The 25029-nt window shown below is 49.3% G+C and overlaps 1 protein-coding gene across 4 annotated transcripts in view; it reads right to left on the bottom strand.

Annotated features, from left to right (window-relative positions):
- The window catches only part of RCOR1 (REST corepressor 1), a 135155-nt gene extending 118804 nt beyond the window's left edge, over positions 1-16351 (bottom strand). For all 4 annotated transcript variants that reach the window (XR_012416154.1, XR_012416155.1, XM_065518521.1 and 1 more), the window contains exons 1-2: positions 15816-16351; positions 15678-15737 (exon numbers count right to left, since the gene is read on the bottom strand). Coding sequence is in view for 2 of the 4 variants with exons in the window: in XM_065518521.1 (XP_065374593.1) it covers positions 15678-15737; positions 15816-16113 (358 nt within the window). In the remaining 2 variants the exon portion in view is untranslated. The remainder of the gene's footprint in view (positions 1-15677; positions 15738-15815) is intronic.
- Positions 16352-25029: the final 8678 nt, after the last annotated feature.

Genomic DNA, 25029 nt, shown 5'->3' with positions numbered 1-25029 from the left:
ATTTGGCAGGGCACGGTGGCTCACGCCTATAATCCCAGCACTCTGGGAGGCCGAGGCAGGCAGATCACCTGAGGTCAGGAGTTCGAGACCAACCTGACCAACACGGAGAAACCCCGTCTCTACTAAAAATACAAAATCAGCCAGGCGTGGTGGAGCATACCTATAATCCCAGCTACTCGGGAGGCTGAGGCAGGAGAACTGCTTGAACCTGAGAGGCAGAGGCTGCAGTAAGCTAAGATTGCACCACTGCACTCCAGCCCGGGCGACATAGCGAGACTTCGTCTCAAAAAAAAAAAAAAAAAAAAAAAAAAAAAAAATCAAAGAAACAAAAACAAAAGCCTATTCAAGAAAAGACGCCAAACCAAGCACATATTCTTAGAAAATTCAGCCACTATTTAGCTCTGACAAGTTCATACTATATAACACTTAACAGCCAAGTGCAGTGCCTCACACCTGTAATCCCAGCTACCTGGGAGGCTGAGGCAGGAGGACCACTGGTGCCCAGGAAGTCAAGACTGCAGTGAGCCATGTTCCAGCCACTGCACTCCAGCCTGGGGAACAGGGTGAGACCCTGTCTCCCAAAAACAAAAACAAAAACAAAAACAGGCCGGGCGCGGAGGCTCAAGCCTGTAATCCTAGCACTTTGGGAGGCCGAGATGGGCGGATCACAAGGTCAGGAGATCGAGACCATCCTGTCTAACCTGGTGAAACCCCGTCTCTACTAAAAAATACAAAAAACTAGCCGGGCGAGGTGGCAGGTGCCTGTAGTCCCAGCTACTCGGGAGGCTGAGGCAGGAGAATGGCATGAACCCAAAAGGCGGAGCTTGCAGTGAGCTGAGATCCGGCCACTGCACTCCAGCCTGGGCGACAGAGCGAGACTCCGTCTCAAAAAAAAAAAAACAAAAACAAAAACAACTTAAAACCTGATTTGGCGGTTCAAAAAACCATGCTACTACCCTCAAAGAAATCAGACATACATGACACCACCAGCTCCCAGAAGACTCTCTGGTACTGAGTAAGATCAAAACTAGCTAAGCACCTACTCTTCTCTTCCTCCTCCCCTGAACTCCCTATATCCATGCAAAGTTTGAAAGCAGAATACCAAGCCCAGCAGCTTCTTTGTCAGTAAAAGTAAAGCAGGGCAGGAACTACAACCTTCAGCGAGAGTATGGGTGTAAATACAGTCAGGTGCAGTGGCTCACACCTGTAATCCCAACACTGTGGGAGGCCAAGGCAGGCAAATCACCTGAGGTCAGGAGCTCAAGACCAGCCTGACCAGCCTGGCCAACATGGCGAAACTCTGTCTCTACTAAAAATACAAAAATTAGGCTGGGCATGGTGGCTCATGCCCGTAATCCCTGCACTTTGGGAGGCCGAAGCAGGCAGATCACTTGAGGTCAGGAGTTCAAGGCCAGCCTGCCCAACATGATGAAACCCTATTTCTACTAAAAATACAAAAATTAGCCAGGCGCCGGGCGCGGTGGCTCACACCTGTAATCCCAGCACTTTGGGAGGCCGAGGCGGGCGGATCACAAGGTCAGGAGATCGAGACCACGGTGAAACCCCGTCTCTACTAAAAATACAAAAAATTAGCCGGGCGCGGTTGTGGGCGCCTGTAGTCCCAGCTACTCGGGAGGCTGAGGCAGGAGAATGGCGTGAACCCGGGAGGCGGAGCTTGCAGTGAGCCGAGATCGCGCCACTGCACTCCAGCCTGGGCGACAGAGCGAGACTCCGTCTCAAAAAAAAAAAAAAAAAAAAAAAAAAAAATTAGCCAGGCATGGTGGTATGCACCTGTAATCCCAGCTATTCGGGAGGCTGAGGCAGAAGAATCACTTGAAGCAGGGAGGTGGAGGTTGCAGTGAGCCAAGATGATGCCACTGCACTCCAACCTGTGCAACAGAGCGAGACTCCATTTTCAAAAACAAACAAACAAACAAAACCACAAAGACACACACATGGCCTAGCCTACAGTCAGGATCATCAATATCACCATCTTCCAACTCCATATCTTGTCCTACTGGAAGGTCTTCATAGGCAATAAGACACATAGAGGTGTCATACTCTAGAGTAACAATGCCTTCCTTCTGGAATACCTCCTGAAGGACCTGCCTAAGACTGTTTTACAGCAAACATAAATTTTGTAAGTAGGAATACACTCTAAAATAACCATACAAAGTATAGTATAGTAAATCCACAAACCAGTAATACAGTTTTTTTTGTTTTTTTTGTTTTTTTTGAGACGGAGTCTCGCTCTGTCGCCCAGGTTGGAGTGCAGTGGCCGGATCTCAGCTCACTGCAAGCTCCGCCTCCCAGGTTTACGCCATTCTCCTGCCTCAGTCTCCCGAGTAGCTGGGACTACAGGCACCCGCCACCTCACCCGGCTAGTTTTTTGTATTTTTAGTAGAGACAGGGTTTCACCGTGTTAGCCAGGATGGTCTCGATCTCCTGACCTCGTGATCCGCCCGTCTCGGCCTCCCAAAGTGCTGGGATTACAGGCTTGAGCCACCGCGCCCGGCCCAGTAATACAGTTATTGTCGTTATCAAGTACTATGTACTGTATATAACTCCATGAGCTAGATTTTATAAGACTGGCAGTGCAGTAGGTTTGTTTACACCAACACTACACAAACACCTGAGTAATGCTACACACTGCTGCACTATAGACAAGGTGAAGTTACTAGGTGACAGGAATTTTTTATGGGACCACTGTCCTTGACCAAAATGACATTTGTTTTGCAATACATGACTGTATGGATAGCCTTCAGTCACACCATCAAAAGAAATGGCTCTTCTAAAAAAACTCCAACCATGTTCTAAGTTGTGAAGATGACTCTTTCAACACACATGCAGGAATAAAGCAACTTAGTCCAATTTGTCCCCAGGCAACCAAGCTAAATACCTCCCATTTCACCTGTTTTCACTGCCAGGAAGAAAAGGAATGTAACTGGACTACAAGTTGGCTCTGGCAACCCTAAACATAAAATTCTCCAACACCTGGGGCCACATGGAAACAACTAATCAATGGATCCAATGAAGCCTTGCTCCTAAGTGTTTTTTCTTCTTTCTCTTTTTTTTTTTTTTCAGATGGAGTATTGCTCTGTCACCCAGGCTGGAGTGCAGTGGCACGATCTCGGCTCACTGTAACCTCCACCTCCCCCACCTCCCAGGTTCAAGCAATTCTCATGCCTCAGCCTCCCAAAGTGCTGGGATTACAGCCTGGCTAATTTTTTTGTATTTTCAGTAGAGACAGGGTTTCATCATTTTGGCTACACTGATCTCGAATTCCTGACCTCGGTGATCCACCTGCCTCAGACTCCCTAAGGGCTGGGATTACAGGAGTGAGCCCTTGCACCCTGCCTAAGTGTTTTCTCTTAAAGAGGATTCTGGATGACCCTCTCTAAAATACACTAAATTGAATTCTGATTATACTTATAAATCAGAATTCCTATATTTATAATTAACGGTCTATCTTGTTGATCCTTTTCCTTTCTTAGTGAAACACAAAATAATGATGTATCTTACAGCTGAGGGCCTCTCGGACTGGATTACCGTGGCAAGTTATCAGGCGGAACCATAAGACTCAGCCTCTCAATGCTGAGGAAACAGAGGTTTCCTCATCTGGAAAATGGAGATAGTGACTTTACATCCTATGACTGTTGTGAGGGTCAAATGATTTGACGTGTGTTAAAACTAGCCTGGCACAGAGTAAGCAACCTGGATAGATCTTTTTTTTTTTTTTTTTTTTTTTGAGACGGAGTCTCGCTCTGTCGCCCATTCTGGAGTGCAGTGGCGCAATCTCGGCTCACCGCAAGCTCTGCCTCCCGGGTTCACGCCATTCTCCTGCCTCAGCCTCCCGAGTAGCTGGGACTACAGGCGCCCACCACCACGCCCGGCTAATTTTTTTGTATTTTTAGTAGAGACGGGGTTTCACCGTGTTAACCAGGATGGTCTCAATCTCCTGACCTCGTGATTCACCTGCCTCGGCCTCCCAAAGTGCTGGGATTAGAGGCGTGAGCCACCGCGCCTGGCCGATAGATGATTCTTTCAAGGGTTTTCTGTTAGTGATGACAAAGTTGTACCTCCTTATCCACACACTACCCATTGCCTTGTAAGGAGTGGCAAATCCCTAGAACAGCTATTTGTTTTAGTCTATAGCATTTTAACCTTTCGTGGGAAACTAACTGACCATTATAGGATCAAAGCTGTAACTTTAACCTTTAACCTATATGCTACTATAACTACGTACTAGGCAGAAATTAAATCAGAGCTTTTCAAGTCATCCAGCACTGTGATTTGGGTCAACTAGTTAATAGCATGCTGAAATGAGATGAATAACTTAGCTGAAACAAAACAACAACAAAATTCTCAATTCTCAGTAACATTCATCTTAGAAATCAGGAGTATATACCAAGACCAGTCTCTGAGTAGTCTCCAATCAGGAATATATTTTTATCCATTGTCAAATAAACTAAATCCTCCTCCCCCCAACACACATAATATTAAAGAAAAAACAAAAAACATATATGCAATTCTAACAAATAATATCCAAATATATATTAAAAAAAAAAAGAGCTCGGCCAGGCGCAGTGACTCAAGCCTGTAATCCCAGCACTTTGGGAGGCCGAAACGGGAAGATCACGAGGTCAGGAGATAGAGACCATTCTGGCTAACACGGTGAAACCCCCTCTCTACTAAAAAAAAATACAAAAAACTAGCCAGGCGTGGTGGCTGGCGCCTGTAGTCCCAGCTACTCAGGAGGCTGAGGCAGGAGAATGGCATAAACCTGGGAGGCGGAGCTTGCAGTGAGCTGAGATCCGGCCACTGCACTCCAGCCTGGGTGACAGAGCGAGACTCCGTCTCCAAAAAAAAAAAAAAAAAAAAAAGAACTCACACAAGTCCATATGAAAAAACCAACACCCTATAGAAAAATAGCAAAACAGCCTGGAAAACACGGTGAAACCCTGTCTCTACAAAAAAATACAAAAATTATCCAGGTGTGGTGGCACACTCCTGTAGTCCCAGCTACCTCGGAGGCTGAGGTGGGAGAATCACTTGAGCCCAGGAGATGAAGGCTGCAGTAAGCTGAGATTGATCCATTGCACTCCAGCCAGGGCAACAGAGTGAGACCCTATCTAAGGGGGGAAGAAAAAAAAAGAAAGAAAAATAGCAAAAGAAAGATACATTCACAGGAGAAAACTGAGTGGCAAAAAACAAACAAACAAAACATTTACAAAGACACTCCTGGGCCAGGGATAAGACCAACAAAACCTGAAACCCCATCTCTACAAAATATACAAATATTAGCTGGGCATAGTGGAAGAAGCCTATAAACCCAGCTAATCAGGAGGCCAAGGTGGGAAGATCACTTGAGCCTGACAGGCTGAGGATGCAGTGAGCCAAAATTACACAACTGCACTCCAGCCTGGATGACAGAGCCAGACTCTGTCTCAAAAAGTACATATAAACAAATAAATAAAAAACCACTATTTTCGATACTTAGCTAAAAGACACTTAGTACTTTTTGTCACGTTCTTTCCTGGGTGTGGTGGTGAAAAACTGTAGTCCCAACTACTCTGGAAACTGAGGTATGAAGATCACTTGAGCCCTAGAAGTTCGAGGCTATAGTAAGCTATGATCATGCCCCTGCAGTCCAGCCTGGGCGACAAGAGTGAGAACTCATCTCAAAAAAGGGAAAAAAAAAGTTCTTAAAAAAATTAAAAATTAAAAACATAAGACACTTAACCTCATCAACTGGAAAACTTAATTACAGGCACAGTGACTCAAGCCTGTACTCCCAGCACTTTGGGAGGACACAGCAGAAGGATTGGTTGAGCCTAGGAGTTGGAGACCAGACTGGGCAACTTGGCAAAACCCCATCTCTACAAAAAGTCTAAAAATTAGGCATACTGGCTCACGCCTGTAGTCCCAGCTTCTCAGGAAACTGAGACAGGAGGATCACTTGAGCCCCGGAGGCCAAGGCTGCAGTGTGCTGTGATCATGCCACTGCACTCCAGCCCGAGAGGCAGAATGATAACCAAGTCTACAAAAAAAGAAAGAAGCGGCCAGGCACAGTGGATCACGCCTGTAATCCTAGGACTTTGGGAGGCTGATGCGGGAGATCACTTGAGGTCAGGAGTTCAAAATAAGCCTGGTCAGCATGGTGAAACCCCTTCTCGCACGGTGGCTCAAGCCTGTAATCCCAGCACTTTGGGAGGCCGAGACGGGCGGATCACGAGGTCAGGATATCGAGACCATCCTGGCTGACACAGTGAAACCCCGTCTCTACTAAAAAATACAAAAAACTAGCCGGGCGAGGTGGCGGGTACCTGTAGTCCCAGCTACTCAGGAGGCTGAGGCAGGAGAATGGCGTAAACCCGGGAGGCGGAGCTTGCAGTGAGCTGAGATCCGGCCACTGCACTCCAGCCTGGGCGACAAAGCAAGACTCCGTCTCAAAAAAAAAAAAAAAAAAGAAAGAAACCCCTTCTCTACTACAAATATTTTTTTAAATTAGCCAGGCGTGGTAGCACATGCCTGTAATCCTAGCTACTCGGGAGGCTGAGGCAGGAGAATCACTTGAATCTGGGAGGCGGAGGTTAAAGTGAGAGGAGATCGCGTCACTGCACTCTAGCCTAGGCAACAAGAGCAAAACTCCATCTCCAAAAAAAGAAAAAAAAAATGCTAACATAAGCATAGCATTTCTTTTTTTTTTTTTTCTTTTTGAGACGGAGTCTCGCTCTGTCGCCTAGGCTGGAGTGCAGTGGCCGGATCTCAGCTCACTGCAAGCTCCGCCTCCCGGGTTCACGCCATTCTCCTGCCTCAGCCTCCCGAGTAGCTGGGACTACAGGCGCCCGCCACCTCGCCCGGCTAGTTTTTTGTGTTTTTTTTTTTTTAGTAGAGACGGGGTTTCACCGTGTTAGCCAGGATGGTCTCGATCTCCTGACCTCGTGATCCGCCCGTCTCGGCCTCCCAAAGTACTGGGATTACAGGCTTAAGCCACCGCACCCGGCCCATAAGCATAGCATTTCAAAAAAATTAATAACCTAACACACACCATGACGAAGATAGGGTGAAAACGAAGTTGTTTACCTTGCTAGTAGAAATGTACTTGTTTGGAAAGCATAAAAGTACATTAATAGCACAGATTATTCCATTTACAAAAACACTAACAATAACAAGAAAACATATTATCACACTTTTTTTTTTTTTGAGACAGAGTCTCGCCTGTCGTCCAGTCTGGAGTGCGGTGGCACGATCTCGGCTCACTGCAACCTCCACCTCCCGAGCTCAAGCAATTCTCCTGCCTCAGCCTCCCAAGTAGCTGGGATTACAGGTACCTGCAACCACACCCAGCTAACTTTTATATTTTTAGTAGAGACAGGGTTTTGCCGTGTTGGCCAGGCTGGTCTCGAACTCCTGACCTCAGGTGATCCAACGCCTCAAGCTCCCAAAGTGGTGGGATTACAGGTGTGGGCCACCATGGCTGGCCTCACACATGTATTAAAGTACAAAAACATGTATAGGAATTCTGACAGCCTTGAGAGAAGCCTCTCAGACTTCCCTTCCAGAGAGAAAATGTTGCAAAGGGTGTAGTTAACTGACAGTCCCAGCTGCCAGGAATCTACTACAGCACCCATACCAAAGCAAGGCTACTCTAGGCTGCTCCCAGCCAATGACTGAACACAGCAGACGTTCACAGGGCAGGACCATTCCTGCCCAACAGACTCTTCCAACAATCTACTCTGGCTGAGATTTTCTCTGAACTGCAAGCTGCACTGCAGTTTGAGGTTCCTCTATCAGTAATCATCATTCCTTCCCTCTCTTCTTGTTTTTTTTTTTTTTTTTTTTTTTTTTTGAGACAGAGTCTCGCTCTGTTGCCCGGGCTGGAGTGCAGTGGCCGGATCTCAGCTCACTGCAAGCTCCGTCTCCCGGGTTCACGCCATTCTCCTGCCTCAGCCTCCCGAGTAGCTGGGACTACAGGCGCCCGCCACCTCGCCCGGCTAGTTTTTTGTATTTTTTAGTAGAGACGGGGTTTCACCATGTTAGCCAGGATGGTCTCGATCTCCTGACCTCGTGATCCATCCATTTCAGCCTCCAAAAGTGCTGGGATTACAGGCTTGAGCCACCGTGCCCGGCTCTCTCTTCTTTCACAGGTGTCACACGTGCTTCCAGTGTAAAGGCTCTTGCCACCTACACCTCCTTCCTCTCTTCTTTATCCTTCCCAAGTACACCCTAATGAACCTCTTGCGTATCTGTCTTGTCATCTGCTTCTCAGAAGATGCAAACTATCACAGAAATAATATAAATCAACTGTGAATTAATGAATAAAGAAGGCGGGAATGAGGCTTTAGCTGTACCTGAAGCAAATATAACCTAGTATTAAATCAGTGTTTGGCTGGGCGTGGTGGCTCACGCCTGTAATCCCAGCACTTTGGGAGGCCGAGGCGGGCGAATCACAAGGTCAAGAGATCGAGACCACCCTGAACAACATGGTGAAACCCCGTCTCTACTAAAAATACAAAAATTAGCTGGGCATGGTGGCACGCACCTGGAGTCCCAGCTACTCAGGGAGGCTGAGGCAGGAGAATCGCTTGAACCTGGGAGGCAGAGGTTACAGTGAGCCAAAATCATGCCACTGCACTCCAGCCTGGCAACAGAGCAACACTCTATGTCAAAAAAAAAGAAAAAAAAAAAGTGTTTAATCAAGTCACAGGTACTGTTCTATTTGAAATGTTTTGTTTTTTTTCACAGCTCTACCTTCACCATTCTATTCTTATGACGATTTGTAAAAAGGCATATTCTAATTATGCACGTTAACTATCCTATCCTACCAATTTTCAAAATTTTACTCTGACTAGGCCTGATGGTTCGCACCCATAATTCCCAATTTTGAAAGGCCAAGGCAGGAGGATTGCTGAAGGCCAAGAATTTGAGACCAGCCTGGACAACAGAGCAAGACCTCGTCTCTACAAAAAACTTAAAAATTAGCTGAGTAGGGCCGGGCGCAATGCCTCATGCCTGTAATCCCAGCACTTTGGGAGGCTGAGGTGGGCAGATCACAAAGTCAGGAGATCAAGACCATACTGGTCAACATGTTAAAACCCCGTCTCTACTGAAAATACAAAAATTAGCTGGGCGTAGTGGCGCGTGCATGTAATCCCAGCTACTCAGGAGGCTGAAGCAGGAGAATCACTTAACCAGGGAGTCAGAGATTGGCGTGTGCCGAGATTGCGCCACTGCACTCCAACCTGGAAAGAGAGACTCCGTCTTAAAAAAAAAAATTAGCTGTGTATGGTAGCACGTGCCTACATTCCCAGACACTCAGGAGACTGAGGCGGGAGGATCACTTGAGCCCAGGAATTTGAGGTTATAGTAAGTTGATTACACTACTGCACTCTGGGTGACAGAGTGAGACCCTGTCACAAAAAAATAAATAAAAATAACAAAACAGAAGAACGAATTTTAAAAGACATTATTGTACAACTGACATCATCATAGACTATTCATGATGAAAAGAACCAGATTCATGGTTGAGGAACTGAGGCCCCTGCAGATAAAATGACCAGGTCTACCTTACATCACTTTCTTTGTCAGAGACAGGATACTCAGTGTCCTGATAACCAGCTTTGGGTGTCTCCCTACCACACTATCTAATGAAACTGATCACTCACAAAATTCATCATTACCTGCTAAAACCCTGACCTCTCATTTGGGTGAACACTGCCTTAAAACAGTGTTTAAATCACAAAGCATTGGCCGGGGGCAGTGGCTGATGCCTGTAATTCCAGCACTTTGGGAGGCCAAGGCAAGTGAATCATCTGAAGCCAAGAGTTCAAAACCAGCCTGGACAACACGGCGAAACCCCATCTTTTTTTTTTTTTTTTTTTTGAGACAGAGTCTCACCTTGTCACCTAGGCTGGAATGCAGTGGTGCCATCTCCGCTCACTGCAACCTCTGCAGCCCAGGTTCAAGCAATTCTCCTGCCTCAGCCTTCTGAGTTTACAGGCATGCACCACCACGCCCAGCTAATTTTTCTGCTTTTAGTAGAGACGGGGTTTCATCATGTTGGCCAGGTTGGTCTTGAACTCCTGACCTCAAGTGATCCACCTGCCTCGGCCTCCTCCCAAAGTGCTGGGATTACAGGCGTGAGTCACCATGCCCGGCCAGCAAAATACCATCTCTACAAAGAATATAAAAATTAGCTGGGCATGGTGGCACACACCTGTAGTCCTAGCTATTAGGGAGGCTAAGGCAGGAAAATCACTTGAACCCAGGAGACAGAGGTTGCAGTGAGCCAAGGTCACGCCATTGCTCTCTAGCCTGGGCGACAAGAGCAAAGCTCCCTCTCAAAAAACAATAAAACTAAAACTAAAATAAATAAATATATAAATAAAGCACAAAGCATTGCCAGGCGTGTGCCTGTAATCCCAGCACTCTGGGAGGCCAAGGCAGGAAGACTGCTTGAGCACAGGAGTTCGAGACCAGCCTAGGCTCACGCGAGGTGATACACACATGTATTCCCAGCCACTGATGAGGCTGAGCGGGGAGGATCACTTGAGTCTGGGAGGCAGAGCTTGAAGTGAGCCAAGATCAGGCCACTGCACTCTAGCCTGTGTGACAGAGCAAGACCTTGTCTCAAAAACAAAAAACCACAAAGCATTCACCATAATTTTGGTATATCTATTTTTTTACAATGATCTAAACCATAAAACAAGCAGAACACAGAATCACCAGTGAAAACAAATGAAAGGCATATCGACACCCTGTTCAGTAAAATTACCTATTCCGCATGAAAACATAACAGTTTTCTGACAGAAGTCAACTCTGAAGTGACAGTTAAGCCAATGACAACCACAAATTTTCAGATCTGATTAAATATATTGGATTAAACATTCAAAATAAAGGTTGCATTTTTAAAGGGCCACTATCTCAAAAATATTCACTATTAACAATGTACACTTCTGAAGCACCAAGGATGTGAATAAACAGAATAAAAATTAAAAATTGGCAGGGCGCGGTGGCTCAAGCCTGTAATCCCAGCACTTTGGGAGGCCGAGACGGGCGGATCACGAGGTCAGGAGATCGAGACCATCCTGGCTGACACGGTGAAACCCCGTCTCTACTGAAAAATACAAAAACTAGCCGGGCGAGGTGGCGGGCGCCTGTAGTCCCAGCTACTCGGGAGGCTGAGGCAGGAGAATGGCAGGAACCCGGGAGGCGGAGCTTGCAGTGAGCTGAGATCCAGCCACTGCACTCCAGCCTGGGCAACAGAGCGACACTCCGTCTCAAAAAAAAAAAAAATATATATTAAAAATTAAAATTAAAAAATAGTAATGGCCGGGCACAGTGGCTCATGCCTCTAATCCCAGCACTTTCGGAGGCTGAGGCAGGCGGATCACGAGGTCAGAAGATCGAGACCATCTTGGCTAATACGGTGAAACCCTGTCTCTACTAAAAATACAAAAAAATTAGCCGCGCGTGGTGGCGGGCGCCCGTAGTCCCAGCTACTTGGGAGGCTGACGCAGGAGACTGGCTTGAACCCAGGAGGCGGAGCTTGCAGTGAGCTGAGATCGCACCACTGTGCTCCAGCCTGGGCGACAGAGTGAGACGCCATCTCAAAAAAAAAAAAATAAATAGTAATAATAACGGCTGAACACAGTGGCTCACACCTGTAAACCCAGCACTTCGGGAGGCCAAGGCAGGCAGATGGCTCGAGCCCAGGAGTTCGAGACCAGCCTGGACTACATGGCAAAACCCTGTCTCTACAACAAATACAAAAAAATAGTCAGGCATGGTGGTAGACATCTGTAGCCCCAGCCCCAGTGTACTTGGGAGGTTCAAGTTCACTACTGCTGTGATCACACCACTATACTGGTGACAAAGTGTGACCCTATCTCAAAAAAAAAAAGAAAAAGAAAAACATTATTCATTTCAAAGTAAGTGATGTTTTGCTAATGTAGGAAAGAACTAACCAGACATAGGATAGATAAGCATCCTCACTCTTACCCTATTATTCTGTAACTACTGAATATTAAAAGAAACCCATGACAACTCAGCATAATCTAAGGCAGACAGTATGGAAAGGCAGCCTGGATAACACATGTAAGAACAAAGCCTAAGTTAAAAGTGTAGGGCTGCACTTTGGTTTTTAACTCTTTTTTTTTTTTTTTTTTGAGACGGAGTCTCGCTCTGTCGCCCAGACTGGAGCGCAGTGGCCGGATCTCCGCTCACTGCAAGCTCCGCATCCTGAGTTTACGCCATTCTCCTGCCTCAGCCTCCCAAGTAGCTGGGACTACAGGCGCCCGCCACCTCGCCTGGCTAGTTTTTTGTATTTTTTAGTAGAGACGGGGTTTCACCGTGTTAGCCAGAATGGTCTCGCTCTCCTGACCTCGTGATCAGCCCGTCTCGGCCTCCCAAAGTGCTGGGGCTTGAGCCACCGCGCCCGGCCAATTCTTTTTTTTTTTTTAATTCTTTAAAAGTTGGTAAAGCTTTTTATTTCAGTGTAAACAGAAATGGTATTCTAATTACCAAGCAATGCCACACTACACCGATCTAGTCTAGGTATTATTTTTTTTTTCATTTTTTTTTTTTTTGAGACGGAGTCTCGCTCTGTCGCCCAGGCTGGAGTGCAGTGGCCAGATCTCGGCTCACTGCAAGCTCCGCCTCCCGGGTTCACGCCATTCTCCTGCCTCAGCCTCCTGAGTAGCTAGGACTACAGGTGCCTGCCACCTCACCTGGCTAGTTTTTTGTATTTTTTAGTAGAGACGGGGTTTTACCGGGTTAGCCAGGATGGTCTCGATCTCCTGACCTCGTGATCCGCCCGTCTAGGCCTCCCAAAGTGTGGGGATTACAGGCTTGAGCCACCGTGCCCGGCCGTGGTATTAATTACTTTATAAGAACTGAATCAGGGCCGGGCATGGTGGCTCATGTCTGTAATTCCAGCACTTTGGGAGAATGAGGCGGGTGGATCACAAGATCAAGACCAACCTGGCGAACACAGTGAAACCCCATCTCTACCTAAAATACAAAAAAATTAGCCAGGCATGGTGGCGCATGCCTGTAATCCCAGCCACTTAGGAGGGTGAGGCAGAAGAACTGCTTGAACCTGGGAGGCAGAAGTTGCGTGCAGTGAGCCGAGATCATGCCGTTGCACTCCAGCCTGGGCAACAAAAGTGAAACTCCGTCACACACACACACACACACAAATAAATAAACGGGTTGTAACACTTCTATTCCAAAATGGAAGTCTTCCTTCCCCTTAAGCTTTTCAGTTAAATGAGAAGACACATAAAAAATCACTAGAAAATAGTAAAATCTCAATTTTCTGCCGTATCTAGGACTGTGTCCCCCTGCTCAAGGTGGCAAAACAAGGTTTGAAATTACTTTACACCAGTTAGATTCCTTGCCAGATTAAAACAAACACAAAATAAGAAATTTGGAAATTTTAATATCAAGACTCAACCAATTGGCAGCAAGACTATGCAGCAGAACAGTTAGATGTTTTCCTTTTTATTTTTGAGACAGGGTCTCACTCTGCCACCTAGGCTGGAGTGCAATGGCAAGATCACTGCTCACTGCAGCCTTGACCTCCCAGAGATCCTTCAGCCTCAGCCTCCCAAATAGCTGAAACTACAGGTACATGCCACCAAAAATTAGCCCAGCTGATTTTTTTATTTTTTGTGGAGACGGAGTCTGAGTACGTTGCCCAGGCTGGTCTCCAACTCCTGGGCTCCCGAGATCCTCCAACCTTGGCCTCCCCAAGTGTTGGGATTACAGGTGTGAGCTACTGCAATCTGTTAGATGTTTTCCATTTTAGAATAGCTGATTGCTAGCAAGTTTATGCTCATACCTATTCCAACAAAAAGCCCAAGGACAGTTCAAAATATTACATTTGCTGTTTCAAAGACTACTACAACTCCAAAGAAGTCAAACTCATTACTAACAATGCAGAGCTGACATCAACATTTCAATGAATGTCAGAAATCTAATTCCTGTTGCTGACAAATATGCCCTTTTCCTTAGTCACATCCAACACATCTAAAGTTTTCAAAATTTATGTTAACAAAAATGTACCAAAAAGCCTACCAACTTACTCAAAGATTTGTGGAAGTCGATTTTTAAAAATAATACATTAGGAACATTTGGTGACAAGCTTTATGTTCTGTGTTTTAAACCAAAGATAAGACTTGACCTACAAAATGAAGACAGGGTCAACTGTAACCAAAACAGTATGCTTCCCCTGGTGGCCAACCGAGGAATGGAGGAGCCAAGCAGACAAGAGAAATAGCCTGGTCACCTAGTTCTATCCCATTACTCATAAATGATAAGTGACTACCAAAAAAAAAAAAAAAAAAAAAAAAGAAAAGAAAAGAATTGGAGAGAAGGAAACTATCAAAAACAATAACATGGACTTAAAAGGAACACAAACCTTACGTCAAGAAATCAAAATTTTGAAGGCCAGTTTAAGAGAAGTCATTTATTTCCAGTGTCCAAGAGCTCACCTAGGACCTTTACGTATTTTCACTTCAAAGGGCAGTTTAGTACCTTAATAACAGCTTGAGAGCAATTGCCTTTTTCAAGGACTAGATCACTGGAATTTTCTGCAGTCTTGTTTCCAAGGAAAAAACGTGTATGCATTTATCTTTTCAAATAAACTAGTGGTATAACCTACATAGAGAACCCCAGCTCTAAAGCCCTCCAACCAGCGAGGATTGTTAACTCCAGCTTTACAAGATGCTCTGTTGAATTTTATTTCTGAAATAAATCCTGCGTTCTTTCAAACATTTTCCATACCAACAACCTTTAAAGACAGTCTCATACAGAGACTGGCTAGAATCTCATGCATTAAAATCTGACGAATTCCTTTGTCTGATTGGATTTTTTTTTTCTTGTACCACTTTAAATTTGCTTCTACACAGAATAGCAGTCAGGAAAGTAAGTGTTCCATTCTAGGGTGTAGGACTTTCTTGTAGGTGAAAAGCATTTGTTAGGCTAAAGCTTCTGACGATTCTCAATTTCACAATCTCTTCCTCCAAAAAAAAAGGAAACACACACATTTACAAATAGGTCCTAAAATCAAACTGCCACACGCGAGGCTCTCTTCCCCAGGCAGGCGCCCTCTGGAAAACACACTTCCTTTATTGACTGATTTTGGGGGGTCGTTCTTCTACTCGCTTCTGGATGGGAGGGGAGTCAGGAACCAGCAAGAGCCAGAGGCTCGGAGGAGAAGCAAAGGCGTGGGAGCAGCCTTTGGGGAGGGTTCCGATAAAGGGGTCTCTGGCGACCTCCTAAGTCCGGGGCGCTCGCAGGACGCTAACTCTCCGGCACTGCCACCCTTTACCCCTGGCCGAGGCGCAGCTCACCTGGACGCAGGGACCCCCAGCGCCCCCACGCCAGGTGTGGCCGCCTCCGACGCCACCTGCAGTCCTCGGAGGCGCAAGGGGCAGCGGCGCCGGACCGGCTGGGGGCGACCTGGCCTCCACCGGGTGCAGACGCACGTTTGCAGAACACTCGTGTGCGTGTGCGCCTCCTCGTCCTCGCCCTGCTGTTCTCCCCACGGACGGCAGGGCGAACGCACACACAAAAAGAAAGTTGTCGGCCGGCTCCCGCCCCCTCGGGCTCGCCGGGGACCCGGGGCTCCCGCTCATCCCCGCCGCCGGCCGCCCGGGGCCGCTACTCACCGGGGTCGAAATCGGGCACCACCGCCTGGTACTGGGGTCCGACCCTCATGCCACCGCCACCTGCGGGGGAAGCAGAACACGGCGGTCAGCGCGGCGCGGGGCCCGGGGCCCGGGGCCGCGGGGGCGGTTGCCACCTACCGTGCTCCTCGTCGCTGGACGAGCCCGAGCTGCCTTCCTCCCAGGAGTTGCTGCTGCTGTTGCCATTGGGGGCCGCCGCCGCCAAACTTTTATTCTGGCCATTATTGGGGGTGGCGGCGGCCGAGGCGGCGGCAGCCGAGGCGGAGGAGGCGGCGGCGCCCGAGGCGGCAGTGGCGGCTGGCGAGGCGCAGGCGGCCGAGGCGGCGGCGGCGGCGGCGGCGGCGGCGGAGGCGGCCGCGTTGTTCCTCCCTCTCCGCTTCCCTGAGACCTCGGGGCCCTTCTCCACCATGGCCGGCATCGGCGGGGGCCGGGGCCGTGCGAAAGTGGCGGGGACCCGCGGCTCCTGAGGAGGGGGCGCCGAGCCGGGGGAGGGGGCGCGGGGCCGGCGCGGAGCCGGGCGGGCGCTACGGGAGCCCACGGGCGCGAGTCCGAGTCGGGGGAGGCCCAGACGGGTAGAGCGCGGAACCGCTTCAAGCCCCCAGCGACGAGCCGAGCGCAACTTTCGCTCTCATCGCCGCCCTCACTTCACTGGCACCAACTACTCCGGGAGCAGCGAGCGGAGAGGGGAGGAGGCAGGGGCGGGGCCTGCAGGGGCGCCTGGGGGGGCGCGCAGCCCAACTGACGCGAGATGGCTCCGCCCCCCTCGCACTCCCATTGGCTCTGGTGGGATTTGGACGGCGAGCGGCAGCCGGGTTGGCTCCGCGGGCCCGTCCGTCCGGGGCGGCGGGGCGGGGGAGCGGGGAGGGGCGGCTCCGGGCTTCCGTTGGCGAGGTTCGGTTGACGCGTATCGCCCGCCGTACGTGGTTTGAGGTTTGCCATCTCCCTACGCCCCATGATCCTTCTCTCTAGGCAGCGGCGAGGAGTTCGCGGCCCTCCCCGCCCCCTCCCCTCGGCCGCAGCCCCCGCCGCTACTGCCCGCACACGCCTCCCGCGGCCTCTGGCCCCCCTCCGCGGGCCCCTGCTGAGAGTCCCGTCGGCTTCTCAAAGTAAAATGTGCCTGGCGCTGGAAAGCCGCGGAGCGCCCGGCCGGGACTACTTTCCGCTGCGCGGAGGGGTACGGGCGCGCTCAGACTCCATACAAAGAGGAAACTAATTGGGGGAAACTCGTTGCGCCCCCGCCTTTCCCAGGGGACGCGGGGCTCGCGGGGGCGGGGGCCACGGCGCTGGGGACGGGCTTCCCAGGCTGCCACCTCCCCTGGCGCGAGCCGCGTGGGGACTCGGGTTTGCCGTGCTGCCCGCTAATTGGGTGGGGGAGGCGGGGACCCCCGGGGTGGCTTGGGTGCGGGGCTCGCCGCCGCGGCGGAGGCCCAAGGGAGGGTCCCCGTGGGCCCCCGGGGCCCAGAGTCCCGGCGTGGGGACGCACTAGCCGCTGGGGTGGCTGCTGAAAGATGAATGAACAGGCGCAGCCGTTCTGGGGCGGGGGTCCAGGAAGGGTAAAGAGGAAGAAGCTATTTTCATCCCAACCTCTCGGCGCGGGAGGAGGGTCAACTTCCTCCGGGGCGAGGGCAGCCACTTTTCCGGATCTGCCGCCCGCCCCGCCTCCTCTCTCCCCCCGGAACCCCCGCGAGGGAGAACCCGGTGCGCGGGCGGGTGGGGTCGGCTGAGGCCAGCCTGAGAGCCGCTGCCCTGGAGAGGGACCACCGGGCAGCCGTACAGCTGTGGGGGGCTGAGGGGTGTAACTGCCTTGGAGGTCCCGGTGCCCTACCCCCAACCAACCCCGAAACTACGCTCCCTTCGTAATTAGACCAGTGGAGGTCTATGCGGGAAATCTTTTTAAAGCAGGGATGGCTATTTTTCTTTTAAGTTGCTTCAAACCTGAGATTAATATGGGGACGAGCTTTGGATATAAATAGCTACAGGGAGAATTTGGGAGTTTTATGGTTTTAAAGCCTGAATAAATAAGCGGGGTTTTCTCTTGAACATTTTTTGCAGCATGAACTATTATTAACTTTATTGAAGAGACCACGTTCACTTCTGCCTAAATGACCTTTAAGAAACAGGGCTGGGACCCCTCCTGGTATAGAAGCCCTGCCCCCACCAAGTTCAGGGTCGTAACTCTGGGACTCTCCTCCAAAGGATCTCTCTCTCCTGGGAGAGCCCTGGGTGCTGCAGGTGTGTGCCCCGATACACCCTTCAGCTGGCCGGGGCAGGGTACAGAACCGGGGTGGCATTCCCGGGGCTGGGCCACTGGCTAAGGCCTCTGACTCATCCGGAGGTGAGCCCTGTGTGAGGAATGAGGTCCAGAACACGCTGCCCCGCTCGCTTGGTGTCTACAAAGTTGTACCACCAGACTGGAAGATCAACCTACAAGGGCACAAAGCTGATACTGGGTCATTTATTAAGGCAACAGGGATAGCAGAGCACACAGGGCGACCCTCTCCACCCACCAGCCCCCAAGGCTGAGGCCAGGCTGGGCTACCAGTAGGGGTGCAGCAGTGGACTTTAAAAGCATTTTTTTTTCCCCAGCCAATATTAACACTTAACATGTGTCAGCCCCTGTTCTAGTTTGACCCTAATGCTACACGGATACTATATTGGCCTGAAGCTCTCAGATTTCCCAACGGTAAAATACAGAAAACAGTAGCTACCTCCTGGCCTGATGGATTTTAATAGAGTCCATCCTTCCGGCGTAGGGAACCCCAACCTTAAGGACACCCGCCTTCCCATCGCTTGGGGAGAGGGCACCACCACAGCCCTGGGATTGGGAATTTGTGATCCCACACTTGTAACGCATCCACAAAGCCGGCAGCCCTACCATGTTTTTCGGTGAGACTCCCACTCTGAAACTGAGACCTCATGCCTGTTCCCCTCTCCTTACACCTCCCACAGCCCCTTCTGCCTGGGCTCCCAGCCCGTGGCCTTACCTCATTCTTCAGAGAAAAACGAAAGCCTTCAGGATCTTTCTCCTCTCCCTGTCCCCAAACAGACAAACCTCCCTGTTGCGTACCCACGTCCTACTCGGGCCTGGGACCCTCTCCCGCTGCCCTCCCCTTGAGGCTTTTCTGTGCCATCAGCCTCACTCTGGACCGACTACTGCCCCCCACCCCTCTCCGGTCTTGCCATTTCTCCCTCCCCTCAGACATTTCCGAAGACTTCTCTACACTGGCTTCCTCAACCCCCTCCCATCCCAGCCTCTCATCACCCCACCCAACAGAGCTGTGTCCCCACCCCTTAACTGCTGCTAAGGTAACCTACCACCTCTCCGCTGCCCCATCCGGGGGTCACTTCTTGGTCTCATTGAGCTTCTCAGCAACAGCTGAGTCAACCACTTCTCCTCCTGGAAACCCTCATTTATCTGGACCTGGAGATTCCAGTTCACCTGGCCCTCCTACCTCATAGGTCACTCCCCATCAGTCTCCTCTGCAGCTTCCAACCTGTCATCACTGGGATTCCTCCTTGCCTTTTTCCTTTTTCCTTTCATTAATTTTTTTTTTTTTTTTTTTAGACGGAGTCTCGCTCTGTCGCCCATGCTGGAGTCCAGTGGCATGATCTCGGCTCACTGTAGCCTCTGCCTCCTGGGTTCAAGCGATTCCTGTGCCTCCGCCTAGGACTACAGGCACCCACCACTACACCCAGCTGATTTTCATAGTTTTAGTAGAGATGGGGTTTCACCATATCGGCCAGGCTGGTCTCAAACTCCTGGCCTCGTGATCCGCCCGCCTCAGCCTCCCAAAGTGCTGGGATTACAGGCTTGAGCCATGGCGCCCGGCGACATAGTGAGATCTCATCTGTATAAAACAAAAACAAGGGGGGAGGGATAGCATTAGGAGATATACCTAATGTAAATGATGAATTAATTACATAGACGATAAAAAAAAAAAAAAAAAAAACTATGACCCTATGACCATCTCGTCCTCCACGCTAAAACAAACAAAAAAACTGACCATCTCATCCCCCACCCTTATAGATGAGAAAGCTGAGGCACCCAGAGGTGAAATAACCTACAACCTTCCTAGGGTCAGGCATGATGTGAGGGGAGGAGCCAGGGCACAGCTAAGCCAGGAGCTGTGGAGCCTCTTACCCAAGGCCAGAGTTGCCCCAGGGATGCTGGGATGGCCAGGGGCAAGGGTGTCCGCAAGATGCTTGGTCTGATTCTAAACATACAGTATTTATAATTTTGTTTTAATTCTCACTATCAATAAGTTTATTTGTTCATTGTATTTTCCCAGGAAAAGGAGAAGGGAAGGGAAAAGAGTCAGCATGTGTTATAAAATGATTAGAAAATGGGAAAGGAAGTACCTGGTACAGCAAAATCAACCATCAAATGAACATACCCCAGTGATGGAGTCATCAAAACCCAAAGGGGCTCAGTCTCCTTCAGTTCAGGAATGAAGGGAAGGGATGAGGAAAAGAAGAGACAGGTTCAGGCTTTCCTACCCCAGTGTTTATAGTTCTTCCTGCTGCTAATTATTATTATTACTGTATTTGGGCTTGTTAGAAAATTCTGCTTGGCAAGGAATTCCTTCCTCAAGGATGGAGCCAGGCAGAGGGCAGGGTATGGGCCAGGGCTAGGAAGTGTCAGGAAAACACCCTAAAGCCATTCCTGGGAGGTTTCAAGCCCCCAAAGGATTATTGGAAAACTGAGACTTCAGGCAGGAATTTTAGCCATCCTAAGAGTTCTGAACCTGGAACCCATGGATAGCATTCTGGGGACCATGAACCAGAGCTGGTAATTACATCTTTATTTAAAATTAACCTTTAACACCAGGTGCAGTGGCACTCACTTACCATCCCAGGTACTTTGAGGCCTCTAGCAAGACCCCTGTCTCAAAAAAAAAAAAAATTAACCTTTAACTGAAATCTGGCATTTTCTTCAGTTATGAATGTAGGTGATATTCCGTCTCAACACATTAAAGTCACTGAAAATATCTCAAAATAGCATTTATTTATTTATTCAGAGACAGAGTCTTGTTCTGTCGCCCAGGCTAGAGTGCAGTGGCATGATTTCGGCCTACTGCAACCTCCCGGGTTCCAATGATTCTTCTCCCTCAAGCTCTGAGTAGCTGGGATTACAGGCAGGCACCACCACGCCCGGCTAATTGTTGTATTTTTAGTAGAGACAGGGTTTCACCATGTTGGCCAGACTGGTCTCGAGCTCCTGACCTCATGATCAGCCCACCTTGGCCTCCCAAAGTGCTGGGATTACAGGCATGAGCCACCACACCTGGCCTCAAAAGAGCATTTATCCTCATCTCCAAGATCATAGAAGTTATTACACCCACCCCTAGAACTTGTTACTTAATATGTTAATAACTAAGCAAATAAATCATAGACCTAATTGTAAGAGCTAAAACTATAAAACTCTCAGATGAAAACCTAAATGTTTGTGACCGTGAGGTAGGCAAAGCCTTCTTAATTATGATGCCGAGAGGATAAGGAACAAAAGAAAAAGATGAATTGGAATTCATAAAAATTAAAACTTGTCTGGCCGGGCATGGTGGCTCACGCCTGTAATCCCAGCACTTTGGGAGGCTGAGGCGGGCGGATCACCTGAGGTCAGGAATTCGAGACCTGCCTAACCAACCTGGTGAAACCCCGTCTCTACTAAATACAAAAAATTAAAACTTGTCCCGCAAATTATACCATTAAAAAATAGCAAAGACAATCCACATAATGAGACAGGATATTTGCAAATCATGTGTCTAACAAGAGACATTAAACCCGGCCAGGTGTGGTGGCTCACGCCTGTAATCCCAGCACTTGGGGAGGCCAAGGCAGGTAGATCATGAGGTCGAGAGATTGAGACCATCCTGGCCAACATGGTGAAACTCCGTCTCTAGTAAAAGTACAAAAAAATTAACTGGACATAGTGGCACATGCCTGTAATCCCAGCTACTCAAGAGGCTGAGGCAGGAGAATCACTTCAACCTGGAAGGCGGAGGTTGCAGTGAGCTGAGATCGTGCTACTGCACTCCAGCCTGGCAAAGAGCAAGACTCCATCTCAAAAAGAAAAAAAAAAAAAAAGGAGGTTGGATGTGGTGACTCATACCTGTAATCCCAGCACTTTGGGAGGCTAAGGTGGGAGGATCATTTGAGTCAAGGATTGAAAACTGCAGTGAGCTATGATGGCACCTATGCACCCCAGCCTGGCCAACAGAGTGAGACTGTCTCAAAGTAATAATAAAAAGATAAATAACTAGATTTTAAAAGGGGTAAAATGTCTGAATAGACATTTCTTCAAAGAAGAGATACAAATGGCCAACAAGGGTCAGGCACGGTGGCTCACACCTGTAATTTCAGCACTTTGGGAGGTCAAGGCGGGCGGATCACCTGAGGTTGGGAGTTGGAGACCAGCGTGACCAACATGGAGAAACCGTGTCTACTACAAATACAAAATTTACTGGGCGTGGTGGCGCATGCCTGTAATCCTAGCTACTCGGGAGGCTGAGGCAGGAGAATCGCTGGAATACAGGAGGCGGAGGTTGCAGTGAGCCAAAATCACACCATCGAGTTGCACTCCAGCCTGGGCGACAAGAGCAAAAACTCCGTCTCAAAAAAAAAAAAAAAAAAAGGCTAGGCGTGGTGGCTCACACTTGTAATCCCAGCACTCTGGGAGGCTGAAGCAGGTGGATCACGAGGTCAGGAGATCGAGACCATCCTGGCTAACACAGTGAAACCCGGTCTCTACTAAAAAATACAAAAAATTAGCCGGGCGTAGTGGCAGGCGCCTGTAGTCCCAGCTACTTGGGAGGCTGAGGTAGGAGCTTGCAGTGAGCAGAGATCGTGCCACTGCACTCCAGCCTGGGCGACAGAGGGAGACTCCGTCTCAAAAAAAAAAAAAAAAAAATTAGCTGTGGCCGGATGCAGTGGCTTACGCCTGTAATCCCAGCACTTTGGGAGACCAAAGTGGGCAGATCATGAGGTCAGAAGATCAAGGCCATCCTGGCCATCCTGGTGAATCCCATCTCTACTAAAAATACAAAAATTAGCTGGGCGTGGTGGTGCGTGCCTGTAATCCCAGCTATGGGGTGGCTGAAGCAGGATAATCGCTTGAACCAGGGAATCGGAGGTTGCATTGAGCAGAGATCACACCACAGCACTCTAGCCTGGCAACAGAGTGAGACTCCGTCTCAAAAAAAAAAAAAAAAAAAAGTGGGGTGCGGTGATGGGTGCCTGTAATCCCAGCTACCTGGAGGTTGAGGCAGAGCGTCGCTTGCACCTGGGAGGTGGAGGTTGCAGCAAGCCAATATTGCCCCATTGCAGCCTGGGTGACAAAGCGAGACTCCATCTCAAAAAAAAAAAAAAAAAACCAATAGCCAAGAAACACATGCAAAGATGCTCAATGTTAGCAGTCAGGGAAATGAAAATCAAAACTACAAACAGATGCCACTTCTTGCCCACCAGGATAGCACTCATCAAAAAGATACAGTAACAAGTGCTGGAAGCCACCGCTGGTGGGAATGTAAAATGGCGCAACTGCTTTGGAAAATACTCTGGCAGCTTCTCAAGAAGTTAAACATAGAGTTGCCATTTGACCCAGAAACCCCACTCAGAGATATATACCCAAAAGAACTGAAAACATATGTCCACACAAAAACGTGTGGGCAAATGTTCATAGCGGTATTATTCATACTTAATGTCCCTCATCTAATGAATGTTTAAACAAAATGTGGTCTATCCACACTGGAATATGGGTCAGCCTTAAAAAGGATGCTACAACTTGGATGAATCCTGAACAGGTTAAATGAAGAAGCTAGTCACAAAAGACCACATAGTGTATGATTCCATTTCTAGGAAATGTCCACAACAGGCAGAAAGCAGACTGTTGGTTGCTGAGGGAGAGGGGAATGTGGAATGACTGCCAGTGGGTACAGGGTTTCTTTCTGAGGTAATGAGATGTTCTTTTTTGTCGTTTTTTTATTTTGTTTGTTTGCTTGTTTGAGTCAGAGTCTCACTCTGTCGCCAGGCTGGAGTGCCATGGCGTGATCTCAGGGTGTGATCTCAACTCACTGCAACCTCCGCCTCCTGCGTTCAAGCGATCCTCCTGCCTCAGTCTCCCGAGTAGCTGGGACTACAGGCGTACACCACCATGCCCAGCTACTTTTTTGTATTTGTAGTAGAGACAGGGTTTCACCATGTTGGCCAGGATGGTCTCGATCTCTTGACCTCGTGATCCACCCGCCTCAGCTTCCCAAAGTGCTAGGATTACAGGTGTGAGCCACTTCACTCGGCGAGATGTTCTAACATTGATTGTGGTGATGGTTGCATGACTCTGGATATACTAAAACTGCTGCGTCGGACACTTCCCATGGGTGAATTGTATGGCATGTACTATGAACTATATCTCAGTGAAGCTGTTTGGAAAATAGAGATAATTAAATAACAGAAAGAATGAGGAGAAAGAAGACACAGAAGAACACATCATCCAGGGTCTCTGCGTTTCTGTAGATTTCGTTTCCTTTGCATCCTTCATTTGCCAGGATGTTGAGGGAGACGGCCTCCCTGCCAGGCCTTGAGATTTCAGGCCTGGCTCTCCACACCTACACCTTTGCTCGGGTGCCAAGGCCAGCGTGGGTGCTCCACCCCGTTCCCACAAGAAGGCCACCCCAAGGAGTCCTCATCCCCACTTTACGTGTGTGGGTCACATCCACACTTGACGGTTATGTCAATCCTAACTCCAGCCTTGCAGCCCAGGGACCCTCCTGGTCCAGATGAACAAATGGAGGCCAGGCAGGGAGCCTGTCATTGTGATAAGATTTGAGAGGGGAAGTTTGGGCCAGGCCCTTTCCTGCCCAGCCGCCCCGCCCTTTCTTTACATTCCCTCAGGAATGCTTTTCACTCTGTCTCAGAAACTTCCCGTGAGGCACTGGGGGACGGCAGCAGCAGGCCTAGGACCAGTGTGAGGCCTCCCTCAACGGGCCTCAGGCATGTGGGAAGACCAGCTCGGGCAGAGTTCAGACCCAGGCTGAAGGAGGTCTCCGCGCAAGAGAGGAGAGGGCCTCCTGCCTAAGCTGGCCTCAAGATTCCCTACCTTCGGGGCCTCCCTTCCTGGGACTGCCCAGAGGTGAGGCTCCCACTAGGCCACGTGACCCAGATCATGCCCACTTGGCCTTCACAGCTCAGTTCGCAGGCCCCATTCTCCAGGGAGCCCTTCTGACCTCCTGCCTGCCTCAGACCCTGTCCCAGGCCCTGGTGTCCCCACTCCTGGCACTGCTTAGGGCTACTTGTGCTTCCCTCCCCACTGCCCCCACCCCAAATTGTAAGCTCTGCAAGA

The sequence above is a fragment of the Macaca fascicularis genome, chromosome 7 (genome assembly GCF_037993035.2).
Source record: "Macaca fascicularis isolate 582-1 chromosome 7, T2T-MFA8v1.1".
NCBI classification, from domain to species: domain Eukaryota; kingdom Metazoa; phylum Chordata; class Mammalia; order Primates; family Cercopithecidae; genus Macaca; species Macaca fascicularis.
The sequence above is the reverse complement of the archived record's forward strand: the minus strand, read 5'-3'. Positions and strand labels throughout refer to the sequence as shown.